Here is a 13,673-nt window from a genome sequence, read left to right on the forward strand (position 1 = left end):
AGCAGCTGACTTCAGCTCAGGTCATGATCTCACAGTCCATGAGTTTGAGCCCCACATTGGGCTCTGTGCTGATGGCTCAGAGCCTGGAGCCTGCTTCAGATTCTGTCTCTCCCTCTTTCTCTCCTCCTCCCCTGTTCGCACTCTGTCCCTCTTTCTCCCTCTCAAAAGTAAGTACTAAATTAAAAAATGTTTTCTTTAAATGCTGTATTTTGCAAATTTAATTATAGTATGTCTTGGTGGGTCTGCTTTTGTCGATTTGTTGTGGGTCCTGTATGCTTCCTGGGTTTGGATATCTGTTTCCTTACTTAGTTTAGGGAAAATTTCAGCTATTATTTCTTCAAATAAATTTTCTGTCCCCTTTTCTCTCTCTTCTTCTGGGACTTCTATAATATGAATGTTGCTATATTTTGTGCAATCACTGAGTTCCCTGTCTGTTCTTGTTTTGCATAATTCTTTTATCTCTCTTTTGTTTAGCTTCCCATTACTCTGTCTTCTATGTCATTAACTTGTTTCTCTGCTTCTTCCATCCTGCTGTTCATTACCTCAAGTGTGTTTCTTATGCCCTTTATCTTTGCTATGTTTTTCCTTATCTCTGTGTTAAGGGTTTCATTCATGTCTTCTACTCTTTTCTCAAGTCCAGTGAGTATACTTATATCTGTTTTGCTTAGATCTCTGACTGTGGTCCTGGCTTGTTCTTTCATTTGGGATAAATTTCTCTGTCTCCTCATTTTGTCTTGCCTCTCTGTGTCTATGTGTCAAGAAAGTCAGCTGTGTCTTCTGCCCTTGAAAGTTGTGACTTTATGAGGAAGTTGTAGAGCTTAACATAACCACAATATCATGACCTGAGCTGAAATCAAGAGTCAGATGCTTAACCAACTGAGCCACCCAGGTGCCCTGATCTTCTATTTTTAAGAAGTACAAAGAACTAAGCAAAATGAATAAAATTTTAACTATGTACAGTGTATGTAAACTTGTTGGGTTCACCTGTATTGCTATAACTCTACAGTAGACAGAAAAGGGCAAAGGCATGATGTAAATTCAATGTGTAGGACCATGTATATATTATTGTAAGCTAATTAGAAATGGACTTATGTGGGGTGCCTGGGTGGCTCAATCAGTTGGGTGGCCAATTTTGGTTCAGGTCATGATCCTGTGGTTCATGAGTTTGAGATCCACATCAGGCCCTTTGCTGACAGAGCCTGGAGCCTGCTTAGGATTCTGTGTCTCCCTCTCTCTGCCCTCTCAAAAATATTTAAAAAAGAAACGGACTTATTATCAATATATTTTATATTTAAAGAAACTTAATAGTCTTGTCTTCTCACCAGGATATAGAACTTTGAAGGTAGGAACCATTTTGCCTCCCTACTCTCACCCACACATTATAAATTACTAGGTAGTAGATTGAGCTAAAATGTTTTGATGAGTAACAGTTATTATAACAGATTTGATTAAATCTAGATTTTTCCCTTGCTGGACATGAATATTTTTATTACCTGCTACATTTTTTTTTTTTAGTGTCCTCTGAAGTAAAAGCATATCAACACTATTCACCTGAAGAAGTTAAATATGCATTCCTAACCAGTAACGGTAAATTAAGCTTATAAGTCTACTAAATGTAATGATATATAGATTAAAACACTATAAAATTGTTTATAAATATGTTAAAATTAAAACATACTACAAATTAATAAAGTTCCAGGATTTAAACTGTAGCTATGTATATGTACTATAAAATATTTGGTGGCAAATCTTTATTGTAAAGACAAAGTCACAATTTGCTAAATCCACCTATGCTACTTGCAGGGCCTTTCAAGCAATAACGTGTGTTTATTACCATCAAACAAGATGTTAGCACCTCCCCCCCTTTTTTTTATTTCAGTAATAGAATTTAATGATTCATCACTTACATATAATATCCAGTATTCAACAAGTGTCCTCCTTTATGTCCCTTGTCCATTTAGCCTGTCCCTCCACCCAACAACCCTCAGTTTGTTCTAAAACTAGAGCTATTTCTACTTGACAGTGCCATTTTCTGTCCTGTTGTCACTCTAGTCCTTGTTTACAATTTTTTTAAAAAGGATTTTAAGTAATCTGTACACCCAATGTGGGGCCTGGACCTGAGATCAAGAGCTGCATGTTACATACACCAACTTAGCCAGGTGCCCCTGTTTCTAATGATTATTTGAACTCTAAAACATCTCCATTCAAAAGGGACAAGGCATGGGGTCATAAAAGTCTTACAGGAGATCATGAAAGTCCACTCTTTGTAACCTTTAAAATGGCATTGAGAGTTTGCCATTTAATAGTCTCTCATCTGATTACAGCATTATTTGTGAATCTGCTTGGCTATTAAAAGTAAACGGAACTTCAGAATGGTAATTGATTGTGAAGTCATAATTTTTCATGAGATTGAGACAGCACATAAAATTGGAGAAAAAATGATTTATTGAAAAATACCAATAATACTGACAGACTTCAAAAGCAATTCACACTTCCAGAATACAAAGTACTTAATACATTTTTTCCCAAAGTTAGCATTTTTGTAAATCAAATTTGATAACCTGACTAAAAATATTTTCCAGCTTTATTTTTAAAGAGCTGCACAATCTTTAAAGTGGGGACCACGAGGTGGGCAGGAGCAGAGGGGCAGAATGCACCTGGGACTGCGCAGCAGTCTACAGCAACATTTCCCACAACTTCAGTGCTGGAAACAAAATACTGCACAAGACAGCTGCCCTCCAGTGTCCGAGAATCTTGGGAAACAGCATATCAAAAGATAGCTAGCTTTTCTTATAATTATTCACTTTCATTTAAGATTGCTTTTTGAAGAAAATCTTTAAGAATGCCACTGTAATTTAATGTCATCCAATAGCTGAATTAAAAAAAAACTATAATGAAAGAAATGAACTGTTACCATCGAAATGGTCTTTGCCGAGCTGTAATAATTCTAGGCTTTTTTAGATGCAAAAAAATTAACACATATGCAAGTTTAATTTGAAACCACGCAAATTATGTATGTAGGCTCAGATAGTAGCAGTGTTCACTTTTATTACTAATAGCTTAACTGGAACAGCCACTCTATTCATTCCACCAGCAGAAATAGCAGCACCAGGATCTAAATAAAATTCTTTATGTATAAAAAGCTTATGTCATTATCCAACTCCCATTCTTTGCATGCTCCAATTCTTGTTATCTTATTTAACATAAAAGCAACAGGATTTGGAGAGTTACTATTTGCTGTATTAAAACAGTTATACAGCATCTTGTACTGTCAAAAAGCAAAATACTGTGAATACTGTGAATGGCAGCCCTTCTTCACAGCTCTACACTTGAAGCTGCCAAGCATTCACTGCTCGTGCCAGCAGTGGTATTTCCACAGTAACATAGCAGAAACTAAAGGAATCATGGCACAATGGATTTCTGAATTCTTTTATCTACCATTGGTCCTGGGGCTTAGTACCTTCCCCTTGTAGACTATATCTGCTGATCATTCCATTATCTTTAATGGAGGAAAGGCATCAGGTCATATAGCGGGTAATGGCTCTCAGAGCGTAGAGGAGTTCTGCTTGCATCCTAGCTTCTATAAGAAGCAGATTAACATGAACCTGAATATAAAACACATTATTTAAGGTACAGTTGTAAGCATTCCCAGTTTTTCAGTGCTAGTATCCCCCCAAAATAAGTACATTTTCTGTGTGCCACTGAATAACTTAGAAGTCTTGAATTTGTCTCAAAATGAAAGCCATCTGATGCTCTTTTTGGATAGATACGGAGCTTATATTTGATTACATCTCTTCTTAGAGGTTTGTTATATTTCAGAAAATCTAGACATTGCTTTATTAGAATACCAACCTCCCCTGCCAAATCATCACTTAATAGTTTAATAACCAAGATGGTTCAACGACCAGACCATTTATATCTATAAACAATTCTCCCAAGCAGTGACAGCCACGCCAGCACTTCTGAAGTGGGGCCCTGGATGCCCTGTCTTTTATTCTTTTACTCTAGCACTATAATGAGATTCCCTTCCAAGGGACACCAGAGACAGCTGTGCTGGAATGTTCTTCTCTGGGTTGGAAAAGATTTGAGAGCCATTAGATTAGATGAAGGAGAGTAAGAATCACTGCTAAGTTACAGGGCAAACCACAATAGGTACATACCTTCTCAGAGTGCTTAAACTGCCTCCAGAAGCTATCATACATTCTTTTGGTAACCTTTTCGGGAGTGCAAACAACAGTCTTGATATAAACTTTAAAGCTACGATCCAATAACTGGTTAATTTCACCATAGTCATAGTCGTCATATCTGTTAAAAGATAAAGTGAGAATTATATATTTTCAATTTATAGTTTGATTTCTTTTGAAAGTATGGACATTAATAAATGCTGTATTCTTCTTCCCTCCCTGTGTAGGCAGCTATCTCTCAAAAACAACTGCTTTATAATGTTTAATTGGAGGTGAATGAGTGAATATAAAGAGGATAAGAAACAGAGAAGTTAGGGAAATGAATAGAAAATTTGCCAGTACCCAAGCAACAGTATATATTTATAATCAAAGAAGCAATCACACTGAGGAAATTGTGGAAACAATTTGAGTATTGTTAAAATTAAGAAGTCCACAAATTAATATTTCTGGTTACTACTGCATGATATATAGATCATAATCCACTTGTGTAAATGAAAATAATTAATAATTATTTTTCCCCATGTTTCCAGGAGTTTCTGGTATCAGATGAGGAAAAAAATGGTGGGGGATTGGCAGATGATTATTCCAGAGGGAAGGATGATTTATAGTCAGCCTCACAGTGTCTACACTTAGGATAAGCTGTTCTGCTTTAAGCCAAGATGGTTACAGTCACAAGTGTCTGCTCTGCTCCACTGAGTTATAGTTTCTAGAACATCCAGGGACTGAAGTCTCTTGTGTTTCAGCTCTTGCAAAGCTGGTTCTACTACTATTCTGGAAGCTAATAGTCCAGTCACTGATAAAATGAATAGCAAGAGAAAACCTGATTTTACAGCTGAAATAATCAGAAAACCCTATAGCATAGTGTTTATGTACATCTGTTAGAAGGTGGTATATAATGGCTGCATTTCCTGCATAACATAATATGGCTGAATACCTAACAGGATATGAAAGTTTTGCATTTTGATGAAGTATCATGGGAGCAGGTACTCTTCAGAAGGAGCTTGAGAATAGCCAGGAGGGCACTATAAGGGTACTTAGTTCCAAGACGATGATACAAAGAGAAAAGATATCAAAGATGTCTGGTGACAAACTTTTCCTCTATGGGCCAGAGGCAATGTCCCTAACTTTCCCTTCTGCCTAGCTAGGAGAGAAGAAATAAACCAAGCTGCATTAAATTGGTTCTTTGACTCATAAGTGGCATAAAAATAAGCTATTGGGGAAGGAATGGTTTATGACTATTATATTATACATATATGTAATATATATATACATATATATAGTGCATCTCTGTGTATATATGTTCCAAGCACTTGAATAATTTAGCTCAAAGGAAAATACTACTTTGTAAACATAACAAACTAACCTTATTCCAAACATGCAGTGAATATAGTTCCAAATAGCCCGTCTAAGCATTGAGGTATCAACATCTTTGTGCATTGCCATTGTATTATAAGTAAGATTGTAAGCAATGTGAAATTTTTCATCAATCAACTGTCCCACATCTGGATAAAGGCGATTTACCAAAGAATAACCATGGTCTTCCCAGCAATAGTCCTAAATACAGAGAACAGAACAAATGTGAATAATTAAAATGTGGCCAAGTATAGTTCATATGGCAAAGCAGTAGACCTAGGTGAGATTACTGGCAGTTGGAATCCACTGCCTTTCTAGTATGTTCTCTGCAGCATGCAAACCTTTTGTAATTCAGTGAGCTTAAAAACCAGTGGAATTCTTCTCTCCTAAACACAGGCCACCCATTTTCAGCTCTCTCTCTCTCTCTCTCTCCCCGTCTCCTCACTCAGCATCCAGAGATGACCCATCTTGGAAGTCCTCTCTCCTTTTCCATTGCTGCAGCTATTTAAATGGTCCTCAAAGTTTGTAAATTTTTAATTCAATACAACAATCACTCATTCCTTTTCCTCCTACCTCCTAATTCTTAGCATAATTAACTGAATCTCCTAATTAGTTTTCTTACACTAAATCTCCCTGCTTCCTTTCTTTCTACCTCAAGCAAAATAAGCCCCTATGCTACTTCTACATTGCTCTCATATTTATTTTCCTGAAACACCTCTTTGACATGTTATTACTCTGGTTAAAACCTACAAACCTGACCGATTTTGAACTAGCTTCACAGTAATCAGAAGTAGGAATCCTTTGCTTGAAGCACTCAGCAGCCCAGCCAATTTCTTTATGATCGCTTCCCTCAATCTAAGCTCAATTATTGCTTATAGTCTCCTCTGCTTTACAATGCCCATGCTTTTGGACCATGCAAATCTCTCAAATCCTAACTCACGCCATAACATTTCCAACCCACATGATCTCTTCAATTCTAATTATTGTATTTCATGACACAATTATACTATCAAGTAGAAATATTCTGTAACTCTTCCTTGTGCCTAATTTTTGTCCCTTTAAACATCTTCATCCCTTGAGCGAAGAAACACAATTTTCTAGTTCCCAAATTTTCATAATTTTGATAAAATAGTTATTAACACTGGACCCTCACAATAACTGTGGAAGTTGAGAATAACAACTCATCTGAATTAAATATTTACCTAAATTTTTATACAATAGGCTATTTAAGAAATAGTTATGCTGATGTTTCTATTAATGGACTGGATTGAGAGCAGTCTTACAAAGCTTAAAGAACAGAATTGATGAATTAATCAATCAATAATTGATTAACTGATGATTCTTAACTTTTACTGTGGAAACAGAGAATACAGCTACTGTTGCTCCCGAGATATATTTGCAACGCACTTTTAGCATAGTGCCTTCTACCAAGCAAGAACAAAGGAGCCTAGTAGTATCCTAGACGACCACTAGGTCCCTAAGTTTCCATAGACTCAATAGATACAGAATTATACAGAGGAAGTTTTAATGTATATTTCAGAGTTCATGATTTTGGAGCTAAAGAAACTGGGTCTACCAAAAATAATTCTACTCCCCACATCACTATTTATGTGAATCCTCTCAAAGTTTAATTTAAAGCCCTCAAAAATGTTCATTGCTCCAAATAACATTCGGTACATATTTCACAGGGAATTAGGATACTGTAATTGTCATGGTTTATTGTCTGTGCTATCTGTAAGAACTCATCCAAGTTATAAAGAAAACAAACCAAGCAAAAGCTTACTCTCCCTAAAAAAGTAAATAAAGCACATCTTTTACTTTTAAATTTTTCATCCTCTTTCCCTCTACTCACTTTTACATAATGCTTGGGATGCTGGGGACATTTCTCTTGTTACTCAGGCCTGGTGCATATCAGGGCCTCACTTTAATGCTGGGGCTCAATAGGAGAGGAGGAGAAAAACCAATGCTATAAATGCTAGTATTATTCATTGTTTAGATATATTATGAACTTGAGTTTTGGCACACCATCTGGGAACCTAACCCATTACTGTCATTTAGTTTTATGGGTGAACGTGTTTTGATATCTGATTTATGAACTTCAACAATAAAATAAATATATTTAAAGGAATTGCCTGATAAAGAAAAGTTACTTCTTCAACATTCTAGAATTCTCAAATCCAGGGGGCTTTTTCTTATTTTAAGTCAGACTGAACTATTTCTAACTAGTCATGTGCAATTTTACCTGTACTCGAAATGTTGGAACATGCATCCCGTGTCTAGAGAAATCCTTATAGCCGTAACTAGTATCCTCAAAGTGACGAGATACATCTCTTGCTGGTGTAACTTCTTCATCATCTGAAATAATTAAAAAAAAAAAAGCCACTTAAAGCTTTTCAAAAACAGAATGCTAGTTAAAATTCATTTTACCTATAATAAGTAAAAACAGGATAGCCCTCTGACAGTGAGTAACCAACTTAAGTCTTAAAACCATAAAGAGAAGTAGCTTACTTACCAATAAATGCAATGTAATTAGATTCTATTATAAAAATATTCATGGTTGAATTTTTTATGCTTTGCATTTTTCTCTTTCCTATATATCCTCTGTGTTCCCAGTTCTACTTAAAAGCATGTACTTAAAGTCTGAACACCCTTTTGGATAATCTTTATGGTGATAAATCATCTATGCTCTATACTTTAGCACTTGAATGATTTCTGGTTAAATATTAATGTCCTACAATATATAATATGATCTAACACCTCAAAGGGTCCTAGAAACAATACTGCAATGGTGAATCATTTTTACAGTGTTTCCTGAAATGCTCTAAAGCCTTTCTGGATTGCTTTCATGTTCGTTTGAAGTAAATAGAAACAAAAACTTTTCCTCAAGGAGAAACAAGATAACATCCAAAAATTTGATTTTTTCTGGGGCGCCTCAGTGGCTCAGTCAGTTAAGCATCTGACTCCTGATTTTGGCTCAGGTCATGATCTCACGTTTGTGAAACTAGGCTCTGTGCTGACAGCAAGGAGCCTGCTTGGGATCTCTCTCCTGCTTTCTCAAAATAAACTTTAAGAAAAAATGTGATTTTTTGTTTGCTATTAGGAAACTTGGTATTTAACACATACACTCTTTCGCTGTTATCAAAATACATTTCCTGTAAATTACCTGATTTATATATTAAATTGTATAGCCTGTATATAAAGGCCAAACATAAAGAATTTACATTTGTCATCAGTTGTCTAACAACTGACAAATCATTTCACAAATCATTTTATTTTAAAGCTAAAAAGTAATCTCAGGGCTTATAAAATTTCCTAATTTTATTTAATTTCTTTAATGTTTATTTATTTATAGAGAGTATGTGAATGGGAGAGGGGCAGAGAGAAAGGGAGAGAGAGAATCCTCAGCAGGCTGTGCAGAGCCTGACTCGGGGCTTGATCTCACAAATTGTGAGATCATGACTTGAGCCAAACTCAAGAGTCAAACGCTTAACCAACTGAGCCACCCAGGCACCCCCAACATCCTAATTTTAAAGAAGAGAAAAAAGAGAGCATTCATATGTTAAGTGCCTTACATTCACAAAGTTTATTAGCAGTGATTTTAGTATAAAAACCCAAATCAAATGTCCTCTTTTAGTCTAGTGCTATTTATACTATAACTTCTTTTTCTAGGTTGCCTGCTTTATTTATAGGTAGGAACACCTATGCAATAATAGCTTATCTAAAAGGAAAACATATTTGGATTTATGTTTTAAAACTATTATTTAAATTCTCTAATACAATTAAAAGATAAAAGTAAAAAAAAAAAAAAAAAAGATAAAAATTTATCTAAATTCTCACCCCCACCTGGGTGGCTCACTCTGTTAAGCATCTGACTCAAGTTTGGCTCAGGTCATGATCCCATGGTTCCTGAGATCAAGCCCCAAGTTGGGCTTTGTGCTGATAGCGTGAAGCCTGCTTGGGATTCTCTTTCTCAAAAGTAAACAAACATTAAAAAAAGTGGGGATCTTTTTTGTAAGCAATAGAAATTTTGTTGACTATGTAATGATTGCTTTTACCTGAAGAGAAGACAAACATGCTCTCTCTTTTTTCTATTTCAAAACGTGAAGCCATCTCTTCCTGACTTGCCTCTTCTTCATCTCGACATTCCTGTAACTGCCTCATCTTTTCCATGAGGGCTTCGACCTCAAAGAAGGAATCACTTACCTGAAGAGAAAATATAATTAATGTTGTATATTTCAGACAAAGGATGAAATTTAAAAATTTTCTTTCATTAAGACACAAATTCTTATGAGACAACAGAATATAGGAAAAATAGATCTTATAATTTTAATGTACATGAATGAATAAAAAAATGAAAATATTTTGGTGTACATATACAAGTCTACAGATTTTAAAATAAGTTTTTTAAGAACACAATATTTTTACCTTAAAAAATTAGTAATAATGTCATTACTGTTAATGCTAAGTTTTTAAGAATTAAAATTTAACACTAATCATCAACTTACAACGGCTTAAATAAGATACAAAGTTTAAGTGGTTTTGCTTCAACTATGCACATTTGGGCACACTGTCAACACGTGTCTATCATCTTCAAATTATAGTAATCAGCTCAAATTTACCAATTAAGAATGAAATGTGTCCTTACAGGGCTGGAATTCTCCACATGACCTCTGCAAATGGGGTTGGCAATTGTCACTTGCTGGGATGACTAGAGCAGTGACATCTGTATTAATAGGTCTGACAGACACAGGAGGACTGGCCAGTGGACTTGAACTAGCCAAACAATACCCTGCTGCATCCTTACTATGGAACTGGGATCAAATCTGTGGAATTTATCTTATAAAACAGTAAGAAATCTTCCAATTTCAAATCTCAGTGTTCAAACACAAAACTAATGTTTTCCTCATTATACATATCTTTTGCTAGGAATGTTCTTCCCCTACTCTTATACTCTTTTCCTGGTTTACACCCATTGGTCCTACTCATGTCAGCTTACTTGCTTTTCCTGTCCTGTCCCCCCATCCCAAACCTTGCCACCCTAATTATTCTCACACAGCATTCTGCTCATTCCTTTAGAGCACCAGATACAATTTGTAATTGTTACTGCATGATACTGGTTTAATGCCTGCCTCCCTCAAACCAAACCTTCATAAAGACAGGGGACCTGTCTAATTTACGAGTATATATTCAGAGCCCAGCATAGTACCTGGCATATAGTAGATATTTGCAAAATATTTGTTGCAGAAAGCTTGTAAGGATAATTCTACATTAAGAGACAAAAAATCTATACTACTGGTGCTTTATATTTTCGTATGATCCTAACAGTTATACTGAAGCACCCTATAGTGAGTACTTCCTCTCACAATTTCATGATAGAAAGTGTTTCTATGATGTATTAAAGGTTCTTCTGGTACATAGTTCTCCTTAATTACTCCTCAGAGAGAGTCAGTGGCCAAATAAAGGGCTGAAAAGAATGACCCAAGATTTACAAAAAAAAATATATATATATAAATATATATATAAATATATATATATAAAAAATATTAAGGTTTTTGTCAACTCACATTATCCTTCATTATACTACCTGTTTTGTGTAGCTACCTTCTCCTAAAACAGCCCAAATTTTAAGTATTCTTGACAATTCTTGATTGATTTAAAGTGAAGAAGTAAAGGAAATAAAGTACATTTCTTTTGCTCCTTAAAAAATCTATTAAAGTTGTTAGTGTAAAAAAAAAAAAAAGGCATTTAATTTTGATATTAAAATGTTAATATTGTATGAGGAAATTCTTTTGGTTTTTTAACCACTTGTATCTGAATTGAACTGAGTCAGACATCTGATACATACCTGAAGAATAAACTATATTAGCTCACTGACAAATGCCCTCAGTGTGGGCCATAAACCTTTTAAATAGCAAACTCAGGGACGAGTAGAGAAATTTAAAATTTCTATTATTTTACTACTAACCTCATGTAACAGAGGAATAACTAGAAACAAGCAAGTACTTTTTTAGCCTTGTGCTATTTTTTTTTTTACCCTTTACCCCAAAAATTTTATTAGGGAAAAACTACAGAACATTTACAGTACAATGTTTACAGTCACAATGTATACTGAACTGATTTCCCAAAATATATTACAACTCAAGTTGACTTGTTACATTCAAAAACCTACTTCTAAGTAGTCCAGAGTACATACATACCTAGTGCTCCAACTGTACCTATGTACAAACAAACTAAAGCTACTGCTAATTCATCCGTTGTTCAGGAAAGCATTCTTGCCTTTCTACACTCCCACACAAAAAGTACAAATTTTGGAATTTTCTGTAATGAAAGAAGGCGTGTTCATGTACTACATACCATTTTAGCACTAAGAGGTGGCCTCTTCACTTCATATTAAAAAGAAGTGGTAGATATCTTTTCCTTTTGTGTAGTTGAACCCATCCTACATTCCAATTCTCTCAAGCACTAATACATGAAATACTTATGTGGTTGAGGAAGATTTAAGGCAAGTTCTGGCCCTTCCAAAGGCACTGTAAGACTACCCCCAACCCCATTATTTTCTTCAGCCTTGTCCTAAATCAAAGGTGGGGAAGGACCACAATCCAATTCCAAGCATCCTAACAACTGATATATATATATTTTTCCTTAGACCATCTCATGTAAGTTTTAATAAATGATCAGTGGCCAATATTACGGCCTATAACATTAATCCAGGTGGCTCAACAGGGTGAAACTGATGGTCTTGGGCCTTGTGATCAGCTCACAAGTGATCAATCCTGGGAAAATTATTTTCCTTCATGTGCTACTCTCACTATATGTAAATGCTACTTTTTATTTAGCACCTGATAAATAATACCAGCTGTACTAGGCCTTTTATTTCTTTAGAGACATTTCATTTACACCTCAAATAACCTTACGTCTGACCTCTATTTAGACATGAAAGAACAGAGGCTCAGGGAGGCAACCTGCCCACAGTCAAATATATACATTAAAGGTAATTCGACCTGTTCAAATCTGTTTCAAAGGAATAATATAACCGAAAAATGTATGCATGCAAAGTATTCAGAAGACTGTGATGTTGTTTCTGTGATTTCTCTTTGGAAATCTTTTCACTATAGCAAAAGAATGCAAAGGGGATTTTGACTCATTGTATTCAGGAATTAAAATCTGCTTATAGAACATTCAACTTGTTCTAATCTGTTTCAAGGGAATAACAAAATTGAGAAAATATAAAACCCAGAGAAGGAATAGAAAACATTTTAATAAATTTACTTTCACTTACATATATATTTGTGCCAAGTTAAACATGAAAAAGAATTTTAAAAGGAGACATTTCTAGATAAAGGCTGATTAACTCTTCTAAAATATAATTAAGAAACCAGCCTGTTTCTTTTATGCAAAAGAGAGGAAAAGAATGTGATCAGCATCAGGGAGTCTCCACCACTAACTTGCAGGGTCTCAGCCTCCCCTCATCTCACTGCAGCACACATTCAACACTAGCTGGCTCTCATGGGGCATATGCTGGTGGCTCTTGATCCTAAAATTACACTTGAGTGTAACCTCCTAAAGGGTCTTATAATTTTATATGTCCCTTAGCACTAAACTACTGCTGAGCATTTATAGGCAGTCAGTAAATACTTGCTGAATGAACAGGTAGAGGGGCTTAACAGGGTAGGTTTTCTACGAAGTCACATGAAAAAATAATATAGCAGCAATCATTATGATTAGTCTTAAGACAATCCTGTAACAAATAATAGATACTTACTGAAACATTTCCTGCTGAGTTGACCTGCATCTCATCCACACTGTGATTGCCATTTGTAATGTCACAGATGCAGTAGTTACTAACAGAAGGAGGTCTGAATGTGTGGCCACCATCACAATGAATTTCTGGACTGATTCCACAGCCAAATGTGAATGAGGCAAGAGAATGATAGTGTGTGAGGAGAACCACTGCATGTACCAGTTCTGCAAGGGACCAGCTGTGCTCTTCAGCTTTTAAAAGTCCCTTAAGAAAAAAAAAGAACATACTTTTATACTGGTTATGGTGTTGGTAAAAGTAAATAGTTCATCTTGGTATTTAATCTATTTAAAACAGGGGTGCCTGGGTGGCTCAGTCGGTTAAGCGTCCGACTTCAG

General features: G+C 35.4%; 2 protein-coding genes across 9 annotated transcripts in view; one reads left to right on the forward strand and one right to left on the reverse strand.

Annotated features, from left to right (window-relative positions):
• The window catches only part of ARMC2 (armadillo repeat containing 2), a 138,482-nt gene that overhangs the window by 120,975 nt on the left and 3,834 nt on the right, over positions 1–13,673 (forward strand). For 2 of the 5 annotated variants that reach the window (XR_006202750.1, XR_006202749.1), the window contains exons 19-20: positions 1,516–1,587; positions 10,185–10,384. The gene's annotated coding sequence lies outside the window, so the exon portion shown is untranslated. Of the gene's footprint in view, positions 1–1,515; positions 1,588–2,582; positions 2,668–9,643; positions 9,732–10,184; positions 10,385–13,673 lie in introns of those variants that run through there. The other 3 variants (XR_006202748.1, XR_006202751.1, XR_006202752.1) reach the window with 3 other exon arrangements.
• Positions 2,428–13,673, reverse strand: part of SESN1 (sestrin 1) — a 113,281-nt gene continuing 102,035 nt past the window's right edge. For 3 of the 4 annotated variants that reach the window (XM_042939515.1, XM_042939516.1, XM_042939519.1), the window contains exons 5-10: positions 13,300–13,542; positions 9,593–9,740; positions 7,780–7,892; positions 5,548–5,738; positions 4,161–4,305; positions 2,428–3,605 (exon numbers count right to left, since the gene is read on the reverse strand). In XM_042939515.1, coding sequence (XP_042795449.1) covers positions 3,519–3,605; positions 4,161–4,305; positions 5,548–5,738; positions 7,780–7,892; positions 9,593–9,740; positions 13,300–13,542 — 927 coding nt within the window. In that variant the 3' untranslated portion in view covers positions 2,428–3,518. The remainder of the gene's footprint in view (positions 3,606–4,160; positions 4,306–5,547; positions 5,739–7,779; positions 7,893–9,592; positions 9,741–13,299; positions 13,543–13,673) is intronic. The other variant, XM_042939517.1, reaches the window with a different exon arrangement.

The sequence above is a fragment of the Panthera leo genome, chromosome B2 (genome assembly GCF_018350215.1).
Source record: "Panthera leo isolate Ple1 chromosome B2, P.leo_Ple1_pat1.1, whole genome shotgun sequence".
NCBI classification, from domain to species: Eukaryota; Metazoa; Chordata; class Mammalia; order Carnivora; family Felidae; genus Panthera; species Panthera leo.